At 38.4% G+C, this 23,574-nt stretch overlaps 1 protein-coding gene across 2 annotated transcripts in view; it reads right to left on the reverse strand.

Annotated features, from left to right (window-relative positions):
* The window catches only part of EFCAB14 (EF-hand calcium binding domain 14), a 39,778-nt gene that overhangs the window by 11,857 nt on the left and 4,347 nt on the right, over nt 1–23,574 (reverse strand). Inside the window, exons 3-7 of one of the 2 annotated variants that reach the window (XM_084874306.1) lie at nt 18,156–18,301; nt 8,320–8,418; nt 4,952–5,062; nt 3,817–3,921; nt 1,072–1,158 (exon numbers count right to left, since the gene is read on the reverse strand). In XM_084874306.1, the coding sequence (XP_084730432.1) occupies nt 1,072–1,158; nt 3,817–3,921; nt 4,952–5,062; nt 8,320–8,418; nt 18,156–18,301 (548 nt within the window). The remainder of the gene's footprint in view (nt 1–1,071; nt 1,159–3,816; nt 3,922–4,951; nt 5,063–8,319; nt 8,419–18,155; nt 18,302–23,574) is intronic. The other variant, XM_084874307.1, reaches the window with a different exon arrangement.

Consider the following 23,574-nt stretch of genomic DNA (forward strand, 5'->3'; position numbering starts at 1 on the left):
TTGAAGAATTTATGCTAAGAGAAATGGTATGTGGTTAGGATGCTTAGATGAGGCGGCAGAAAGGGATTCATATTGAGATAATTAAAAAAAACAAAGGATCTAAAAGTAAAGCTAATAAATTTAGGTAAAAATGTGTACTAGCTGTATTTTATTCTGATACCCTAAGACTTTCTTTTCTGGGATATCAGAGTATATCACAAATTGCTTATCTTGTAAATATGTCTGGGATGAACAATAAAACAGAAAGGTACAAGGAGAAGGGAACTGGCTGAGGCTTAAATGGATTATACATGTTCTGAGACTGCAATCTATATATATATATATATATATATAAAAGGCTAACATTCAAAGGGTCCCCTTGGGAGTTCGACTGGGGGACCAGGAGTTCAATTGCTCGCTATGATGTGCACTGACCACCAGGGGGTGGCACGGAACATAGCGGGTCATCAGCGGCAATGGCAGTGGGGTGCTGAGAGAGAGAAGGAAGGAGGAGGCATGGAGGCAGGGAGGTGGGAAAGCTGATTGGCCCAGATTGCTGGCCAGGCCTCGGGACCCACCAGTGCATAAATTTTGTGCACCAGTCCTCTAGTTTAAAAATAAAAAATAATTTTTAGGTTAGACAATGTTTTTAAGTTATCTAAGCCACTGTTCCCCATCATTAGTACATTTAACTTCCTGTCTTAGCTTAAAAGTAATTTCCTTAGAAAAGCCTTTCTCATCTCTGCTAATGCCCTCATCATATCTTATACTTTTCCTGTCTAGCATTTATCACACTCATGATTAATTATCTGTTCAATTACATGTTAATGATTTTCTGACTAATGGACTTTGAGCTCCACCAGAAGAGGGTTCATGTGTCTAGCCTACTCAGAATGGTCACCCCAGCTCCTGGCAGAGTGCTTGGCACAAGGCAGGTGCCTGATAAACTCTTCACTTATTCAATATACTAATTGTCTTGAAGTTTTAGCAAATTAGACTAAAGTGCTTCCTTTGAGAAAGCAGCAGCAGTTCAAAAGCACAAAGATGCAGATGCGTTTATCTTTATGTCAGAGCAAGCTTCCTGTTATTTACCTTTATGCTTTGGGTTTTTAATGTATCTATTCTGCTGGTCACCTGATGCAAAGACTCTCTTTTCAAAGTGGCAGCTCTATCACCTATCTTAAAGGGTAAAAAGAACAAGAGAAGATTAAAGGCAAACATTAAAACTTACACAATATCTAGCACTTTTTAAGCAATTTGGTCAAACTTATTTTAAAAATCTCACAACACTTTCAGTGGAAATACCAGAAGAAGAATGAGAGAAGAGGGGGAGAAAGGCCACCAAGATACAAAGCTGAAAATGGTGCTTAGTCTAGTTGATTCATTCAAACTTTAAAACTTTGAAGTATAAAAAGCGAGAGAATTTTAATCTAGAAGCATGTTGAGATACTAGTAGAAGAAGCAGTAAGACAGACCTTACTATTAACAATTTTCTGTTCTGGAGAAAAATAAAGTGGGGAGGAGAGGAAGAATAGGGGAAGTTTGGGATAGTAAATTTTCACAAAAGCCTCGAAAACCTTAGAGGCCTTTTACTCAACAAATCATCCAAAATTCCTAGCCCCTGTTTAGTTAAGCAGAGTTCAAAGCAAGACTCCCTTTTGCAGTAATTAATCTTTGCAGATTTGTAGTCAATTACATATCCCTGTAAAACAGAAGAGGGACAGTCTTACTCCACCCTCCAAGCCTCCAGGCAACCTGCCAACGATCCAGTATGACAGAGCCAGTTCAAACACTGCTTTCCATGTGCCAGAATTTGACTATATTTGTGGGTTTTTTCTAGCTTTGGTGGTTATTTAAATTCACAGTATAATTTCCTATACTTGGTTTCCATTTCTTTATATATGCCTATATCTTTGCTGTATGAAATCTTTAAAGGTGAGGCTTGCAACTATTAAAAAAAATCCACATGGATCCCAGCAAAAGGAAAGTTGATTAAAGAAACACAGAATAATGTGAAAACTAGTAAACCACGTGGACAGCTAGCATTGGTGACTTAGTAGGTCATCCAGTTTCCTCACATGTAAAATGAGAAGCTGGATTCAATGATCTCTTAAATTGAGGAGCTGGCCAGTTCTGATCTGTTTTAAATGGCTTTCCTGATCTTATATGCAAAAGTATAAGTGCAGATGGAGCAGGGTAAATCTGAAAGCCAAGTTCTGGCTTAGTGAAATGACAAAAAATTCTTCAGTTATTGCCACTGACTTTGCTCCTACCCTTTAACAACTTAAAAAATATCAAGAAGACCTCACTTAGAAACATGTGCCAGAGCTTCCCTACCAGATGGGTCACGTGTAACATAATAGGAGGCTTGTTATCTCTGCCAACAACTTGTGGTGAGCCTTGGGCAAGCAACTAAACCTCTCTACATTTCCGTTCCTAATCAGGACCAACACCGACTGTGCCACGCACATCACAGAGCTAGTGTAGGATTAGAGGATTAAATATAATACAAATGTGTAGCCTCTCAAATATGCCAAAAGGTGGTGTAATGTCAGCCACGTACAGACAAAAGACATTGCGACACAGACACGTCACAAAAGATCTGAAAAGATTTATGATGCTGACGGACAGGTTCGCTTGCTCATAGCAACCAAATCTCTTTCTACCAAGTTGACTCTCTGGGTAAGATTACTGACAGTCTCATTCATCCCCTCAAATTTAAGGTCATTCTGCCTCTGGTACCCCACGAGGGCACTGTTTATCTCCTCTAAAGAGTTGTGGAGGTACAGGATATTCTGGAGTGGAAATAAATTAAGTTGTGGAATCCAGCTAAAGATGTATGCTAGACAAGCAGGCCAGCAGCACTGAACAACCATTATTATGTCAAGTTACGGAAGTAAACTCCTTTTCCTGGTTTAGACCATTGATTGTCTGTCTCTGCTTTGTCCCTCTACTCTAAATTGCTCTCAGTTTACTCCCTCTGGAATTGTTCGGCCTCAGCTAGACAGGAGGGGGAAAGAGAAGAGGACTACCTACATGATTCACTCTCTGGTCCCAGGAAGCTGAGAGGTTGGGAATTGATTTCCCAATGTTTACCTCACCTGCTGGCAGGAAAGCTTGCTGGGTTATTAACTGAAACATCTATTTGCCTGATTTGTCAGAAAAAAACTACCTTAGGAACAATACCAATTACTGAATTGGCTCATGTAGCAAAACTATAACAAGTAGTGCATTATTTAGTACAAGACTCAATTATTTTTATTGACATCCTTTAGTTACTGATTACTACTTAAATAGAAATGATGACTATAGGTTTTAAAGGGCATTAGACTCAGGACAGGAATTATTCTTAGTGAAGATTTCCTTTATTTTCTTCAATATGATTCTGAACTCAATATCCCTTTTCTTCTTTGTTTTAGTCTTTTGAGAATCTTAACTTTGTAAGGATATGCTTTTTAACATTATTAGAATTTACTGTGACTCAAAACAGCCATCACTCTGAGTTAATCTGCTATCCATCCATCTTTAACTTGCTCAGATTGCTGTTTTTCATAAAGAGTTTCAGGATATTCTGGTCATTCTATGTCTTTCAATCTTTCAAGATGTGAAAATAAACTTACTCCACTGATTGACATGCAGGGGGAAAAAACACAGATTACTAAACAAGAGATAGGACAGCATCTTGGATCCCTATCCAACCCCTCTCTGGTCAGCTCTCACACAGGCACAAATATGCATGAGATGTCAGCTGAGGAACCACAACACGAAGCACAAACTACTCTGATTGCTCCAGAATCTACTGTGGTCACAGGAAGGTAAGCCAGATACAAAAAGTACCTGTTTCATATTCTTGCTGTGGGATTTATTGTCAAGTTCTGATGGAGCTGAAGGTGATGGAATAATCTGGCCGCTTCTACTGGTCTCCTTCATAGAGTACTGACTCTGTTAACAGGAATGGAGATTAGTATAGGCAATAAGTAATTACTAAGCCTACTTAGCCATCTGCCATGATCTCAGAACATTCTAGCTTCTCACTGGGGCTTCCACAGATTCATCAACATGGGGGACAGATCTAGGAATGAGTGGAGAAGCTAGGGAGCTTTTGTACACCTTGAATAGTCCCAATTTCAAGTACATATAACTCATCTCCACAGCATGACAGCAGAGATTGTGCTATCCTTTTCAGCCTTCATAAATCCTGAATGGAGCCGAATACCCATTAGGAGATGAACTCAGGCCTCCAAATAACTGCAGACAGCTTACATCTGCACAGTGTGGAGAGACATTTGAAATCAACCCCTGAGCACTGCAGGGGTTGTTTGTTTCACTTATCTGTGTTGTGTAACAAATCATCCCAAAATTTTGTGGCTTAAAAGAACTGTAATTTATTCTTTCTCAGTATTCTGTGGGTTGTGTAGGCTCAGCAGGGTGGGGATATTCTGTTTCACATGTTGTAGGCTGAGGTCACACAAATGGCTGCATTCTATTGGGAGCATGAACATCCAAGATGGCCTTTCATCCTCTGGAGCCCCCTTCACATGGCCTCTTACCATTCCCTAGTCTAAGAGCCCTGACAAATTCTGGGCCCACAGAAAAGTGAGAAATAATAAAGTGCTGATTTAAGCCCTAAGTTGTGGTGTGATTAGTTATGTAGCAATAAACAATGGAGACACCTCCCCACTTTCCTTTCATTCTTTTCCATTTTCCTTCTTCCCATTCCATCCTCAGGTATCTTATTTCAGTGTCTCCTGCAGCACATTTGCAAAAGACTGAGGCTCTTAATTCTATCCACCTTAACTGCTTATTTTACAGATTGTAAAAATAACAATAAACACTGCTTACTGTATTTTTTTTAAAGGTGCATAGTAGGGTCTGTTTAGACAAATGGAAAGTGGGTATCTCTACTATTACTGCTCAGAAAAGAGGAGGCAGGAGAGTGCTGACTTTCCATAGTGCTCGTAGATTTCCTTACCAGGTCCCTCTGTAGTAACTCCATGGCTTTCTTGTGTTCATCCACAGTTTTCTGTATTGCCTCCACAGCGAGATGGACACTGTTTAAAGTATTGCCAATGGAAGCCACGCTCTGAACATAAACATGTAGTAAGGTTAGTGTTTTTTCCTTTTTAAAAATTTGTATTAGTTTTATTAAGAGGTACCTGATATACAATAACTGCACATGTTCAAAATGTAACTTTTGACATACATATACCTGTGAAAGTATTAACACAATCAAGATAATACACATCCATCACCCCCAAGTTATCCCTGTCCCTAGTCAACCACTGATCTACTTTCTATCACTACATATCAATTTGCATTTTCTAAATTTCATAGAGCCCTAACTGGTTTGGCTCAGTGGATAGAGCATCAGCCTCAGACTGAAGGGTCCCAGGTTTGATTCCGATCAAGGGCATGTATCTTGGTTGTGGGCACATCGCCAATAGGGGGTGTGCAAGAGGCAGCTGGTTGATGTTTCTTTCCCTCATTGATGTTTCTAACTTTCTATCCTTCTCCCTTCCTCTCTGTAAAAAAATCAATAAAAATATATTTAGAAAAAAAATAAGAAAATAAATTTCATAGAGAGAAGCAGTATGCACTTTTTAAAAACGATAACTTCTTTCACTTAGTACAATTATTTTAAAACTTACCTATGCTGTAGCTACTCAGCATATAGCTGGGTGGCATTCTGTTGTATGGATATATTGTAGTTCATTTCCCTGTTGATGGGCATTTAGTTTGTTTTCAGTGTTTGGTTATTACACATAAAGCTCGAATAAACATTTGTGTCCATGTCTTTATGTGGGTATCTATATATCTATATCTATATCTATATCTATATCTATATCTATATCTATATATAAAAGCCTAAGTGACTGTTATGACTAGTTGGTAGCTATGATGTACACTGACCACCAGGGGGAAGACGCTCAATGCAGGAGTGCACCTTGGTGGTCAGTGTACTCCCACAGCCAACCTCCTGCAGTTGGTCAACATCCCGAGGTCCCTCCTTCCAGCTGGTCCCTATTGGCCCCAATCGCTGGCCAAGCTGAGGGACTCCAGCAGTGCACAAATTCATGCACCGGGCTTCTAGTATGCTTATAATCACAATACCTAGAAGGTAAATGGCAGATCACATGGTAGATGTATACTTAACTTTTAAAAAACTGCCAAACTGTGTTCTAAAATGTTATACCATTTTGTATTCCCAGTAGCAGTGTATGAAAATTCTAATTACTTCATACCCTCAACACTGGTATCTGCAATTTTAGCCATTCTAATGGGAGTGTATATATCATTGATTTCATTTTACATTAAACACCAATAAATGAAGGTCAGTGTTTTTAATTATTTCAAATATTTTCAAACTATGAATTTCAAAAAAACCCAGACATTCCAAATTATTGTTTGCCTAAGGCATATATTGCCTAAGGGGAAATCTCTATATATAAAAGTCAAAGCTATCTCATGACCAGACAACTGACTGGTTGCTATGATGCACACTGACTACCAGGGAGCAGACACTCAATGCAGGAGCCGCCCCCTGGTGGTCAGGGCGCTCCCACAGCAGCAGTGCAGCTCAGCTCAGCTGATAAGATGGTTGCCAGACACTGGGCTCATGCCAGTGAGCACAGCTGCAGCAGGGTGCTTCTCCTGGGAACACTTCCCCTGTGTGCCTTCCCTTATGTGCCTGAGTATACTGAGGTTAGATATTTGAGATGAACTACCACTTCAAAACAGAGCCACTTGTAACAGAAGTAGTGTCTGACATTATTAACGCACAAATTTGCAAAGAGACACCAACACATTGGGTAGAAGTCTCTGAGCTGGAATGTTATCTATGCAAGCTCTGTTATTACAGACTCCTAACTGGCTGTATGTATGATCCCATCAGGGTGCAAGAAGATATTAAGTTCTTGTTTGGTATTCTCGATAACTGCAAAGTGCCTGGCTCTGGAAGAAGCTCCACAAACGTTTACTGAATTGATGAATGCAAGAATAAACCAGTTTCCTTCACTAATGCTAGACTCCCAGAGTCGCTTTTGTGCTAAAGGCTACAGAGGCCTATCTTTTTCCCACTTGGCACCTGGAAACAATGGCAAGAAGTATTTGGCCTCATCAAAGTTGTCCCTACTTTTGTATTTAAAGTTATAAACAGATGACATTATTGGACAAATAGCAAACTATGGAGACCGAGCTCACAAGTGGAGTGACTATAAAATGGCAAGTTTTGTTTCTGTTTTTGGCTTAGGAAGTTCTCCTTTGTGGAGAAAATTTATATATTTATAGAGCCTGGCATGTAATCAAAGTTATCACATACTAAATTTGAAAAGTTATAGACTAGATTTGACTCCCTTGCTCCAGAATCCATTCTTATATTTCCTGCTGGAGGGGCTGATGTTGCTTGTGTTCCAAGTAGGCCCATTCTTCTTCCTATCCACTCTCCCCACCCAGCTCTAAAGATCCCTATGTATTACCCATCTGCTTGGTCACTGCCTTCTGCTCTAGGCCTGAATCTTAGGGATCAAAAAAACCCAGACATTCCAAATTATTGTTTGCCTAAGGCATATATTGAATAAACTGCCTAGAGCAGGGGCGGGAAACATCCTGCCCTCGGACCATATAAGCCCCAAGAAATCATTTGGTCTGGCCTTGCCAAGGCATTAGGGGTGAGTTAATTAGGTGTCTGCCCAAATATAGTAGGCTAATTTTTAAGTTGATAATTTTGTATGGCCCTCAAATGATGTTATAAATATCCAAATAGCCCTTGGCAGAAAAAAGGTACCCTACCCTGGCTTAGAGGATGTGCACCTTTACTTTTATAAAACAACATACATTGTTTACCAAAATGATTTTTACCATTTTTATTCCCAGCAGTTTTCTTTGCTAACACTTATCAAATCCTGAATTTTAAATGTTTGCAGTTCTTCAAATTATCTTTCTAAAAAATGGTAATATGAAAGTTAACAATTTAGAGCAACTCTTATATACAACTGGTCTGCTTTCATGAAGACAAAGTGGATGATGAATCGAAAAGGCAAATGATGAAAAAAGAACCCACATATGTTAACATAGGAGTCCCAGCATAGCAATCCTGGGACTTGGAGAACCAAATAAAAAGGTGCAAAGTCACATAAACCAGACCTAAAGTCACCTGTTGCAAATTAAATGCCCAACTAATCAGACCAAAAAAGATACTTTAAAATCTTTAGGGCACAGTGATATGCTCTATTACTGCCCTCCTGAAGCAGATGATTTCAAATGTTGGGTTTTCAAAGAAAACATCTAAGAAGCTAGAATTACAGCAGTTGGGTAATCTCAGTGTCTATACATAGTACTTACCTTCTGAAGTCCCTCTACAGTAGCAGGCAGACTAATTAAATCTGCTGCTGATTTAATGTTGGCTTTGAGGTGGTTTACCGCAGAATTCAACAGAGAAATCTGAAAGGAAGAGGAACAAACAATGAAAACAGAATTTGCACAGTGGATTCTTCCTTCACAGTCTCTACATTTGATGCTGATGTCAAGGCACCCTTCGATTTTATGCACTTCTGTAATCCAGACATTTCACCTTATTCAGCTCATTCTTGAACAGATTGGAGACTGGGGAGGCAGCGATAATACCCCTTCTTTCCCTGCCCAATTTAAACACTAGTGCCAAAGAGAGAAAGGCAATTATTCTTTACTCTAACTCCTGGCAGCTACAAAATGTAAAAATCTTAAAGTACCCAAAAGATGATTGTAATAGTGATTACAACACAATCCTTCAACAAAAGGACAGAAAGAAAGCTAATGATCAAAGATCCCTGAAGGATTTCATTTCAGTAAAAAAATAAAACCTTAGTTATTTACTGAACTTTTGTTCCTGCCCAAGTGGGAACATATAAAGTAAAAGCCCATCATCACAAAATACAGTCTATAGAAACTGTACCCTGCCAACTTGAACAGCACTTTCAACTACTTGGGAATTTAGTTTTGGTTTAACAATGTGATTAATATTTCAAACTCAATAGCTCAACCAAAGCACTACTTTGTACCCTGAAGGTTCTCAATAAATACCCAGTGACTTGTGGACTGATGTACTGAATGTATTAAAATAGGAATTGAATCAAAATAAAATGTCTTCCCTTTTACTATTAGGGGTAGAATTCTACACAGCTGGACTTCTCTCTTATATGGGGGCTGGGGGAGCCTGTATAATACTCAATTTCAGGCTGCATAGATCATATTCTAACAACCTTGCAGTGTGGCTCAAACATTCTTGGAAGACTCCTGGTTCCATACTGCTTTCCTATCCCAAAAGCGAGAATGAGGACACAAATATACCAACAGCAATTATATTCAGAGGGTCACAGAATAGCCACTAAAGTTTCTGGGCATTTATTCCATAAAAACAAAGTAAACCTGAACCCCTACTCTTTACTTCAACAAACGTTTGGCATCTCCGTGTCAGGTTCTGCTGCAGGCACTGTAGAGATAGTGGCAAACAAGACCATGAAGTTTTGCTTTCATGGAGCACCCATCATAGTAGGTGAGAGAAAACAAAGAAGGAAAGTATCAGATAATAAGGTCTATGTAAAGAAATTAAGCAGAACTCCGGGGTGAGCAGCAGTGTACTCTGAACAAGGAGTCCAGTGAGGAACCTGGGAACTTAGATTCTCTTTTTCTTCTTTCCCTTTGGAAGGAAAATGTTCAGGGATACCAAGCTACTTTTACTCATTCATTACTGCAATAAATATTTATTGAGCCCTATTTTATACCAGATATCAGTGATCTTTTGGAATTTACATTTTAGTGCAAGGACACAGACAATGTTATATGAGATAGTGGTATGTGTTAGGAAAAAATGAAAATAAGGCAACTTGATGAGTGACTGGGTAGCGACTTTATATTGGATGATTAGAAAAAGCCTCTATAAAGAGATGGCATTTAAACAGATCTAAATAATAAGAAATTAATCAGGCATAAATTGAATGAAGTGCATTTGAGGATAGAGGGAACTGCTGGGGTAAAGGCCCCAGTGCAGGAAAGAGCTTGGCATATCTTGAAGAACAGAAAAAAGGCTGGCGGCAGAGGCACAAAATATGAGTGAGAAAGGGGGAGGGAAGGAAGAGGTGGAGGCAGGGAGGTAGAGGATCTATCCCTCTATGGAAGGGAACTAACATTAAATAAATTAAGTACTAAATGTGATAATAAAGTTCTAAGAAAAGAACATCAGTGCGTGCTGAACTGGACAGAATTCATGGAAGTAGGACTCCAATTAGAGTCTGATGTAAAGATTTTATATATAAAAATAAAACAGGTATTCTTTTTAGGTTAGAAGGGTGAGTGTGGAATTGGGTAATAGGTAGGGAGCAACAACATTAATAGGCCCAGGAAAACTTTTTCTGCATGGCAATTCTCAAAGTGATGATGATTTATTTACTTGTGTAATTATTTGTTAAGTTTCTCAGGAATAGTAATGGCCTTACAAATGGCCAGTGTGGCTGGCTGGCAGTTACTATTTCTCCCCAAACCAGAGGAGCAGCTGAAAGCTGATGCTAGCAGGATAAGGTGAGGTACTGTTTCACTTCTCCCCATGCCCCAAACTCTCTAGGCTTGGTTGGGTATCAGCTGCCTCACTCAAAGAGTTTACTCTGGAGAGCTGACCATTAATGCTCTAATTACCAAACATCACCTAGGACTTCTTACTCACTTATAAGACCTGGATCACACTTTCTTGCATTCAGCTATATTCCCATAAACTGCAAAGCTGGATTTCATCTCTCAACATTTCTTTCTTTTGAGTGGAATAATGCCAAAATCTATGGAAAACTGCAGCAAAGCTACATGGGTAACTAGAATGGAGAGACAAGGGTCTCCCTCCATTATCACTGGGACTGCTCTAGGATGTCAGATTGGATTCAAGCATTACAGAACTTATCTCTGACTCAAAGAGTCTAAAAAAAGTTGCATTAAGTAGAAACCATTAAGATAAAAACCCAAAATTTCAGCCAAAAAATGAGTGATGACATTTATGCATATTACACTTTTCATTAGCAAAATTAAAAATAGCTACTGTAGACAATTTTATACTATGATATCTGAAATGCTGGTGTGTTTTTTTGTTTGTTTTTCATTTTTATTTTTTTTTGCTTTGGGGTTAAAATTAAGTGTGTTCTTTCTTTTTAAAAATATTTTTATTGATTTCAGAGAGGAAGGGAGGGAGAGATAGAAACATCAATGATAAGAATTAATGATTGGCTCTCCTGCACCCCGCACCCCCTTTACTGGAGATTGAGCCTGCAACTGCAACTGGGGCATGTGCCCCTATAGGAAATCAAAGTGTGACCTCCTGGTTCATAGGTCAATGCTCAACTACTGAGCTACACCGGCTGGGGAAGTGTTCTTTACATAGTAAGCAAAAAAGTTACTAAAACAGGCAACCATCAATGATGAATATGAACTCTAGTAGGAACCTGACATCACACCCTTTCAACTTCATCTACTGAGCACCTACTGCATTTTATAGTGGATATAAAGATGAAAGGCAGAAAGGAAAACTGGGAAAGACAGGCTCCTAGCACCTGAATATTTTAACGTTAGCACTGCTACACAGCTGTGCGACCTTGGGCCAACTACTCCTCGGAATCTGTTTTCTTGTTGGTAAAATGGAGATACCACTCCTACTTCATAGGTCTACAGGAGAAAAAAAGATTTCATATGTAGTACTTCTAATAGAGGCCTTTCTTTGTTGCATAAAGAAAGCATTTAATGAACGGCAGTTATCACCCTAAAGCACAGAGTTCCATGTACAACCTTCTAGTGTAATTAGATGCACACACAAATACAGTAGTCCCCCATTATACTGAGTTTTGCTTTCTGTGGTTTGTTACTGTGGTCAATTGTGGTCCAAAAATATTAAAGGGGAAATTTAAGAAATAAACTAATTCATAAGTTTTAAATTGTATGCCCTTCTGTGTAGTGTAATGAAATCTGTTATCCTGACCCATCCCACCACAACATGATTCATCCTTTTGCCTAATATATCCAGGATGTATACTCCACCCGCCCATTAGTCACTAAGTAGCTGTCTTGGTATCAGATGATTGTCATGCAGTGCTTGTGTTCAAGTAATCCTTAATTTATTTAATAATGGCCCCAAAGCTCAAAAATACTGATGCTGGCAATTGGGATATGCCAGAGAAGCTATAAGTACTTCCTTTAGGTGAAAAAGTGAAAGTTCTCCACTTAATAAGGAAAGAAAAAAAATCAAATGCTGAGGTTGTTAAGATCTATGGTAAGAACAAATCTATTTGTGAAATTGTGAAGGAAAAGAAATTTGTGCTAGTTTTGCTGTTGTACCTCAAACTGCAATAGTTATGGCCACAGTGTGTGTTAAATGCTTAGTTAAGATGGAAATGGCATTAAATTTGTGGATGGGAGACAAGAACACAAAGTGTGCTCTGATTGATGGTAACATGGTATGCCAGAAAGCACTGAGCCTCCACGAAAACTTTAGCAAGGTGTTCCCTGAAACGAGTAACACCCAGCCATTTCTTGAAAGAAAGAGATGGTTAGACAGATTCAGGAGTAGATCTGAATTAAAAAATGTAAAAATTACTGGGGTTACATAACTTTTATTACAGTACATTTAGTTGTTCTATTTCATTGTTACTGTTAATCTCTTACTGTGCCTAGTTTATAAATGAAACTTGATCACAGGCGTGTATGCATAGAAAAGACATAGTATATAGAAGGTTTGGCACTATTGGCGGTTTCACTGGAGGTCTTGGATAAGAAGGGACTACTGTGACTATCTTCTATATATATATATAAAAGGCTAAGTGGCCTACTGAACAACTGATAGGTGTGACACTCACTGACCACCAGGGGGCAGACGCTCATTGCAGAAGCTGCGGAGCAACAGCAACTTTGCAGAGTTCCCTCTCACACTCCAGGACCCCTGGCGGGGGGGGGGGGGGGGGGGGGGGGGGGAGATGTTGGACTTTCGGTTCCCTGCAGGCCAGGCCAAGGGACCCCACCCATTCTGCAGACGTTCTTTGAGCCCTGGTGCCACCGCAGGTGCAGCTGGCCAGGAGAGATAGCGGGAGGTTGGCTCCAGGGCATGTCTGGCCCAGTCCTGCCCTGCTGGCCACCTTCTAATTAATTTCCTTTCAATGTGCACAAATTCGTGTACCAGGCCTCTAGTCACATCATAAGATATCTGGACCAAGTGCCAAAAAATATACATAGAACATACTATAGAAAATGATGCCCTCAAGGTCCTTGATGACTCTTGCTGACATATCCTTCCTTACTTCTGGCCTCTTTCCACCAAACTATGCTATAATACAATACAAAAATCCCCTGAACACACTGTTTTTCATTTGTCTGTGCTTTTGCACATATACTCAATTCTCACAATTCACCATATTTGTGTTCTAGAATAGATTTTCAATCAGTATGCTGCAAGAATTTTTAAAATATGCAATACCTGACTATTTAGTTGAGGGCACTGACAAAATAAAAAAATGACAACAGCTAACACAAAATGGCTATCTGGTATAAATGAATCAAAATTATACCTATATTTTTGGTCAAATTGGCAAAAAAAAATGTATTTTTTGGTGTGCTGCAGAATTTTACTAATTAGTTTATGTGTGCCATGATGAAAAGGGTTGAAAATCACTTTTCTGGAAATTCAGAGCAAACACTGAATGAATGATTGCCCCTAAGGGAAGTAGAGAGTTAGGTTTCAAGAGTCCCCTGGTCACAACATTTTTGTCAACTGATCGATACAATACATACGATACAAATACATATTTGTTTTATGTGTATTTCTTTTACAGACATCTTATTTAATGTATATTGTTAACTCGTGCCTGAATGCAGCTTATCCAACACATGTATTTCACTGTAAGTCATAACACAGCATTCTTGAACTTTGCAATATTAGATAAGACTTAAGCACATGATAGTTGTACATTTTAAGAAGCAGAATCACACACACACAAACCATGGCACTAAATATATTACAATACAATACAATACAATGAAAAGAAAACTTGTTTACACTATGAGCTGAAACAAGGCAATGTGTGGCCTTGTTTGACTTCAACTGGAAACGTTCCTATTGGGTGACTAATTTTTCACCACTGTATGCTTGCCAGTGACTGACTGCAAAAGCACCACACGTACAGATTTTTAGGTTACAAATTTTAGCTAGTAGGTGAATTTTCAAATATGGAAATCTGCAAATGATGAAGATCAAGTGTATTAATGAGGATACCCTAGAGGATTTATTTAGCCAACTCCTATTAGCCCTTCAAGACTCAGCTCAAGATATATGAGAAGCTTGGCTTGAATCCAGCCAGTCTGGGTTAGAAACATACCTAAAAAATGCCCCCACAGTGCTCATATAGACCAGCTTCATATTGCTTATTAGGCTGTTTTATAACTATTTACTTTTCTATTTTTCCTCCATTTGATGGTAAGAGCCTTGAGGGTGGGAATCCAAGGCCTAACTCCATAAAAGCAGCTCATTAAACATTTGTTGAATTAATAGTCTTCAAAGAATGGGAGTAGACTCCCTATAATGTTGAGAATGGACATGGGTATGAAATTAGAAGTTTCATAAATAACACAGAAAAATAAATTGATTTTAATACTTTTTAAAAGACTTTTCAATACAAAATTTGATTTTAACTTATTTCAAACTTTTTTTTTCAGGCTACATTAACTTCAATTCATATTGTGATTAGGACAGTCCTTGTTAACTGATATACATTTTTTATTGTTTAAGCCACTTTAGATTTCTTTAAAAAAAATTTTGTCACTAAAAGAATCTAATTGACAGGGTTACCCTGAGATATAGAAACATGGTTAAATATTAATTTTATTTTTGTAACTATTTTGGTTTTGGACAAATGTCTTTCTATAAGAAATGTATAGCAGTTTTAGAAAATCATTCAGAGAATGATGAACTCCCTCTGGACCAAGTATTTCAAACTCAAAGGCTAACACAGGCCAAATAAACAAGGTTTAAGTTTATGTAGGCCGCAAAAAAACAAGAGCTTCAATTTTCATAGAAATGTAGATTTATTTCGATAGAGACATGCTGAATACAAAAGGTTGAAATAAATGAGTAATCGTTAACATAAAATAATAGAACATTTTAATAAAAATTAATATTTGTCTTAAATACTAACTTACCAGACACTGAACAACTACACAAATTAATAAGCATAATGCAAATAAACCTGTTGTGCACACCAAACAAGTCAGTCCAAGACTGATGACATGGCAACTGGCTGCTAAAATATTCACTGCTAGTATTAGTGGAGAAATGGTGCGCCTGCACATAAGGTGTGTAAGGGAAGCGAATGCAACATGATTATAGTAATCAGTCATTATGGAATGTTGTAGTTCGTTATTAACAATTATGTATAACAGGATATTGTAAAATTAAGTTATGAAATTTTTATTAAAACGTTTTTTACATACTATTATATTGGCTGGGCCACAAAAATATTCATTGTGGGCCGCATGCAGCCTGCGGGCCGTGATTTTGACATGCTTGCTCTGGACCAGCCTAAAGCTCTAGGTTACCACCACCCGTCCTTCTGTACCCATGCCAGCTGAGAATTTCTCTACCTCAGGTTAGTTTCATCAGTCAGTCCCATCAACTTTGAAGATCTACTGAAGGTAAAATGGAAAGGGTTTAAGTTCAATCTCTCCTACTTTTATATATGAAGCTCTAGGACTGAAGTAAACTTTCCCATTTATCTTCTTTCCCAGGTGCTTTTTGTTACTAAAAATAACAGCCAGGAGAAGAATAAAATGATTACTTTGTTTCTAGATTCCAAGAGAACTGTGAAACCAAAACATATAGGAAAGGGTTGAAAACTGTGCCCTCACACCAAGTACACACTTCCCCTTTGACTCTTATCCTGTGCTGCTTGACAAGGAGATAGGAATGTAGCTGATATTGCTGGCTCTTCATCCTGAAAGATTTCACCTTGGCCCAGAACTGTAAGCTCCATGACTATCTAAATGGAATCTCTGGTTTGCCCTAGTGAGAGATGTTAATTATCTCTCAGTGCTTCACTGTGGTTGATTTTCACTTGATGTAATCTCTGGTCAAACTGCTCATTTGCTCTGTGAATACAAGGCCAGTCTTATCCTGTTCTTTTTACAGAAAAAGGAGTGAATACTTGTTTTTTCCTAAATACTAAGAGTCCAAGGATAATACATAATGAGTAAATACTACAACTGATCAATTATTTCACAAATGACTAAAAAAAATGAAATAGAACAGAATAGAAAATAAAATATCATAAGGCATCATAAGGGTAAGCTAATATTTTCAGAAACTTTTATTTGCTACATATATGTATATGTTTATTAGATAACTAGAGGTCTGGTGCATGAAAATTTATGCACTGGAAGCGGGGGGCCTCAGCCTGGCCTGCCCCCTCTCACAGTCTGGGAGCCCTCAGGGGCAGAAGTTGAACCAGTGATCAGGGGAAGGCGACACCCCATCACACCTCTGCTACTGCCACTGCTGGCAGTGCAAGCCTCAACCAGCCCTGATTATCTAAGTCTCGGGCACCCCTGGGAGGCTGGGTAGCTGCCATCTGAGGCTTGCCTGTACCTCGGGCCAGCTCTGGGTGGCCAGGGGCTGAGAGGACTGGGGAACTCTGGAGGCAGGTGCGTGGAGTGGCCTTGCTGTGTGTCTGCCACCCTGACAGGGCTGTGGGGACTGGGCACTGCCATCTTGTGTCTGTGGACACTGCCACCTTTGAGGGTGTGACAGTCAATTAGCATATTTCCTCCTTGTTGGCTGTGGGTGCCACCATCTTTGAGGGCAGGGCAGCAATTAGCATATTCTCTCCTTATTGGCTATGGGCGCCACCATCTTTGCAACAGCATGAGGGTCAGTTAGCATATTCATTCTTTATTACATAGGATGATGTAAAATATTTCTTACTGTAGGCAAACGTTTTAAAGCTGCAGCACCAGGCCATTGATCTCTGGTCTTAACTGATGAATTGCCCAGCTTCTGCACTACTGCTGAAAGGTTGTGGGGGAACTTCAGAAATACACTGAGTGGCCAGATTATTATGATCTCTGAATGCATAATAATCTGGCCACTCAGTGTACATTTTATATAATAAAAGGCTAATATGCAAACTGTCCACTTAACCAAGAGTTCGACCAGTAGGCAGGCCGGCCAACTGCCCATGTCCCCTCCCCTTGGCCAGGCTGGCCGGACCCCATCCATGCCCCGGGCCATAAATAAATAAATAAATAAATAAATAAATAAATAACACACACACACTGAGGGCCCAGATTATTATGTGTTCAGAGGTCATAATAATCTGGCCACTCAGCCTATGTGTAAGCCCTTTATCCTAGCACAGTGCTGCTCCTTGCCACTGGCTTATTCTGAACTTTGTGACTCCATTCTGAAGAAGAGAATATCCTATTAATGCTAACAAGAATGGCACATCTATTTTTAAGCACTTTGCAGGTGTACCATTCATTTGCTACTTGAGGTTTTTTTTTTAATGCACATTTTTCCTAATTAAACTGCAAAAACTGAGGACAAGGGCTACAGTTACCTAGCAGCAACTATATAAATACAAGATCCTTGATCAAAAACCTTTTAGGGATTGGAAAGTTTTTCCTCTAGGCATGCTTGCCTGGCCAAGGTATTTAACCAACTCTGCCACTTCCTCCTATGCTATGCTAGAATAACTATCATTAGCTGTGAATGGTTTCCAGATTGATTTTGGTATAGTATATAGTATATACCTCAAGATTGTGTCTGTGAGTTTGTATACTCTTAAACAAAATAAGCTCTTATTATCTAATAAAAATATGCTATCCTTTTTCTTGGGGGTTAGATGGCACTCTTTCCAAAAACAACTGCTCTTTATGAGAACTGACTCAAGTATTTCCAATTCGCTCTAAATTATACTCTACTTTGTAAAATTATCCTTTGAAGAAAAGTTTAATTATTTGGTAAATGCATACTATTACTTGTTTTACCTGAATTTAATGTGTTGGAATCATAGTTTGCAAAAACCATAACAAAAAGTAAAACAATTTGGAGTTACTTATACCTACAGATTCAGACCCAATAGGACTAAATATTCAGAGCTTACAAAGAAATAAAATCACACTTTTGCTACCTGCTTATTCATTTCGGTGATGTTTATCCAGACCTTGCTCAAGCCCAGCTCTCCAGATTCAATCTTCTCAAGTTCTCTTTGTTTGCTGAGTAGTTCTTCATTAAGTTTGGGAATTTCTTGGAATGAACTTTTCTGATTAGATTCCACTAAAAGCAAAAATAAGAATAATCATAAATAGCCATAAAGTTCCCTCATGGCTCCAAGAAAAAAAAAATCATATATGGTAGGAAAGAAGATAAATCAACACGTTAACCCTAGGAGGATAATAACTAAATTTATATCCTTTTATTTATTTAAATGTACATTTTTAATACTAAAGCTTTTAACTGGGGCTATTCACGACTGGAAATACAACTTTTAAAAGTCAGATGGCTAAAAATGATAGTAATGACTATCAGCAGTAAGAGTTAGATTTGAATCACAGCTCTGTAACTTACTGTGATCTAGAGAAAATTACTCAACTTTTTTGAGCTCCGTTTCCTCATCTGTAAAATATACTTTACAGGATTTTTACAATCAATTGAAAGAATGGCTGTAAAGTACTAAACACAGCTGGCCAGGCATACAGTAAGTGATAAATGTTAAATACTGACCACCTTTACTCCATTCATGCTTCAGGTGACATCATAAGTTATAACTCTAAGTGCTTAAGTCTACTTTTCTCTATTTCATATTGGTCAAATGCAAGGTAGGTTCTTACCCCCTTTAAAGTACTGTTACAAGGACTAAGATTTTTACATCTTTTTCATAAACAGCAAGGTGTTTTCTTAAATCCACCCAAAAACTCAAAGTAAAAGTAAAGGAAGATAAAGGAACATGTTAGCTAAGTATAGCTGATATTTGGCCTTTCCTTTGGGAAATAATATCTCCTGAATGGTTTAGAGATTTATCAGCTTGAAGGCAGAGGCTTGCAAGAGTGCTTTCTCTTGTTATTTTGAAGAGTACTTTTCCTTTACATGGAAAATATTGATAATGACTGGTTCTCCAGAATAAAACCTACTTTTTTTTTTTTTTTAAAGCACACAGTGCCAAATTAGTTATTACCGTGTTTCCCCGAAAATAAGACACAGCGCATGAAAAGATAAGACACCCCTGAAAATAAGACCTAGCGCAACTTTGGGAGAAAAAATTAATATAAGACACTGTCTTATTTTCGGGGAAACAGGGTATATACTTTCTTTGAAACAAAAAACTGGCACGCAGGAAAGATATAAGACAATTTAATAAAATGTAAGTACTAAGACATTCTGCATGGTTAGCACTTAGAATATACCAGGCACTCAGTATTACTGAATAAATCTGGCCTTTGCTTACCTCCCCAACCACACTTCTCACTACTTTACCTATCTCTTTAATCTACTTCTTAGCCTCGCAGATTTTCCTGATATATCAACCTCTTTAAGTCTCAATGACCCTGCACACTCTATTCTTTCTGCCTAGATGCCTTTAGCTTGCCCCTTTTTCATTTCTGCCACCCTAGCCTAGTTAATTACTTTCAAGATTCAGCACAAATAGCTGCACTCCCCACCTTGGACTACAGCCACCTTTTATCATTCCTAGCATTTAATATACACTGTGCTGTAGCTATATACTTGTCTGTCTCCTGACTGAGACAGACAAGTATATAGCTATACAAGTATACAGACTGAGAGAGCTGGAAGAGGACAGGGACCAAATTATATTAGTCATATATTCCCAGGGCCCAGCAGTGCCAAGTACACAGAACTTAGATACTTTTCCAGTAAAATAATTGTAGGGTATGAAATGGAGATAATGCTAGCCTATTAAGTCAAACAAAGAAAACTCAACAAACAAACACAACAACTAAAAATCATAAAGAACACAAATAAGAAGAGAAAAACTGGCTAGTGGTGTCCCTACTATATGAAAATTCAGAATTATTAAAAGAAATCAGTATTTTATTCATCTTTCAAAATATACACCGAAGAATTTATATATATATATGTGTGTGTGTGTGTGTGTGTGTGTGTGTGTGTATATTTCTCTAAAATCTTTTAATGTAACATTTGGTTTACACATGGTTTGTAGGACTACACATCCATCTCATACAATAAAGACATTTTACCAGTCTAAATTATGCAACACTTAGCATTTCAGTAAATTTAGTTTACATTTTCAGTGAGGTAACTCATCCTGAGTTACTTTCTGCCATTCTCAAGTGGTCCAACATCCCAAGAGTGTGTGTGTGAAGAAGGGAGAGGGGGAGTCTCTCTTTCCTGCAGTCTATACAAATTAAGTAGAAGGCAGAAGTGGAAGATAAACACATAAATAAATCGGGTTACAATTATTAACTAATAAACATATAAAACTGATAAGCCCTGAACACACTCTGGATGCTGAGGACTGTATGAGCCGAGAAGGGATCATATACACTATCTGATTTGGGGCCCTGTAGGAGAAACAAGTAAAGTCAAGGCACTCTAACTCCACAAATAGGAGGAAGAGTAGCAAACAACTAATGATTACTTATTCATGTACTTTCAACATGGAAAACACTCATTTAAAATTTAGTATATTAAGACTCAAACTTACTTAGCTCTCTTCCTGAGATCTTCAAGATAAAAAAATGGAGATTTCTGCAAACACCCTTCAGACAGAACATATAAAGCTGATAGCAATTTTTTATATCTTTATAGTTTGCAATAAACTTTTATGTAACTATTAAACTTGCTATTGAGTGCCTACCATGTGCCCAGCCTTGCACTCAGTGCTAGTGCATAAAAAGACCATGAAGTTCTCAGTTCAGCAGGAAGTGAGGCATGAGGCACTGTCACAGTTACTATATGGTGTTACATACGCTATGACAGAGGAATGCTCAAAGTGCTTTGATAGCACAAATACATCTTGTTTGTTGACTTGACTGCCAGGTCTATTACACATATACTTTAAAAATGTTTTATGGGCCGAAACCGGTTTGGCTCAGCAATAGAGCGTCGGTCTGTGGACTGAAAGGTCCCAGGTTCGATTCCAGCCAGAGGCATGTACATTGGTTGCGGGCACATCCCCAATTGGGGGTGTGCAAGAGGCAGCTGGTCGATGTTTCTCTCTCATCGATGTTTCTAGCTCTCTATCTCTCTCCCTTCCTCTCTGTAAGAAAATCAATAAAATATATTTAAAAAAAAATGTTTTATGGATGGAAAGTGAAGGCTCAGAAAGAATAAGTGACTTGTCCAAGTTTTTAACAATTAGTAATGAGCAAGCCAGGATTCAACAGTCAAACCTTTTACTCCTAGTACCAGCACTCTTTCTAGTATACTCCAGCTACCATAAATATGTACATCTTAATACCCTCATCACAAGATCATTTTTTTAGGTTCTGTATTAAATGACCACACTGCTATTCTGCCTGAAAGAGGAGATGCTTAATTCATTAATACTTTCCTTCTTTTCCTAATTCTTTTTTCTATTATTCTAGTGTTCCATAGTTGAGTGACAAAGAGGGATGGTTAGGAATAGATGTTCCTTAGAATAACTGTGGAGGTCTTCTGGAGTACCTGGAATACTGAGCTAAGAGTTAAGGACAGCCAGTACTTTCAGCTTAAGGATCAAGTTACTCCTTGAATACAAGATAAAAAACAACGAAGCCTCTCTGCTTTGCTTTCTATTTCAGCAACCTTACCTCCTTTCCTCACAAGCATCTTGGAAAATTTATTGAAATAAAGAACAATGGGCTCTGAATTTTTCAGAAAAGTATTAAAGCAGATGATCTTATTTAAGTCAATGACTTCACTGTTTTCCTGAAACACAAGAGGTATAAATTAACTTGTTGAAATATATTTAAAGCAGAATTCAGGAAAGATTATTTAAGCTTTACAAGATTGACCTCATTGACCTCAAGGTATGTTTTCACAAAAAAACTCTCAGACCCTAGCCAGTTTGGCTCAGTGGATAGAGCATCGGCCTGAGGACCAAAGGGTCCCAGGTTCGATTCTGGTCAAGGGCACATACCTCAGTTGCAGGCTCCTTCCCAGCCCAGGGCCCAGGGGCTGGGCCCGGGCCCTACTCCGGGTGTGTGCAGGAGGCAATCAATCAATGTTTCTTTCTTTTAAGTATATTTTATTGATTTTTCTTACAGAGAAGAAGGGAGAGAGATAGAGAGCTAGAAACGTCAATGAGAGAGAAACATGGACAAGCTGCCTCTTGCACACCCCATTACCAGGGATGTGCCCGCAACCAATGTACATGCCCTTGACCGAAATCGAACCTGGGACCCTTCAGTCCACAGACCGACCCTCTACAGCTGAGCCAAACCGGTTTTGGCAATGTGTTTCTTTTATATCGGTATTTTGTCTCTTCCTCTAAAAATCAATGGAAAAAATATCCTTGGGTGATGATTAAAACAAAACAAAATAACAACAAAAATTCTTGGGCAAGTGGTTCACATTGGCTTAGCCCATAGACTGACAACATGCCCATAGACTGACAAGCCCCTATCCCTCAGAAAGTCCTGCTTTAGACATTATAGGTGCTGGCATTTCTATTGTAGCAAACCAAAGTCAACAATGCAGTTGGACTGACAATTCTAAATCTGCTTTATTTAGGGGCCTGATAAATGTAGTCAGGGTCTCAGGGGAATGTTGCTCAATTATATAAATTGTGTCTCATAGTCCAGGGTACAATTCTTGGACTCTCCTGAATATAATATTTCCAGGAATTGGGATTAACAAGTGCTCAATAAATATTTGTTGACTTGTTGATTGCCAGGTCTATTACACATAAACTTTAACTGTATTTCTAGACAAAGAAATTCGCTGACAAAGGCATAAATTACTTGGATGTTCTCTAAACACAGGCACAGAGGAGTCAGAGAAAGAACTGGAGAGGTAGAATTGAGCAATGTTTTGAAATGTATAAATAAACAACTGCTACATGTGATCAAAACAAGCTGTAGCACAAACCCAAGAAGTCCAACTAATTAAGGAGATGATGGTACAGGCAGGTGTCTTCATGGGCTGTTTACAGCTAAACACTGTTTCTGAAAACTTCATTTCCAAGTAATGATTACTCCTTACAAAGAAAACACTGGCCTTAGAAACACCTTGCAATTCGGCTAAGGACAACTATTAAGGAGGAACAACAACTAGAATACAAATCTCATTCTTTTTTACACTATACTGATTTCACTAGTTGATAAAACATGTAAGTCAGGATGATTCTGGCAGAGAATGACTTACCAAGGCCATTCCTTAAATCAGAAACTTTTAAGAAAACCAAAGTTAGTAGTTGAGCCTTTTTTTTTTTTTCAAGCAACATCACTAGGAATGTCATCAACGCACTAAGGATTAGTTGTTCCTAGATCAGGTTCAGAACTTCAATAACTGCAGCAGCCAAGAGAAGTTGGAGTGAAGGAAAACTAGGATGTTGTGATTTCCTAAGGCTTAATATGGAAAGTAAGTTA

This window comes from Pipistrellus hanaki (assembly GCF_964339955.1).
Source record: "Pipistrellus hanaki genome assembly, chromosome: 2".
In the NCBI taxonomy this organism is placed as follows: domain Eukaryota; kingdom Metazoa; phylum Chordata; class Mammalia; order Chiroptera; family Vespertilionidae; genus Pipistrellus; species Pipistrellus hanaki.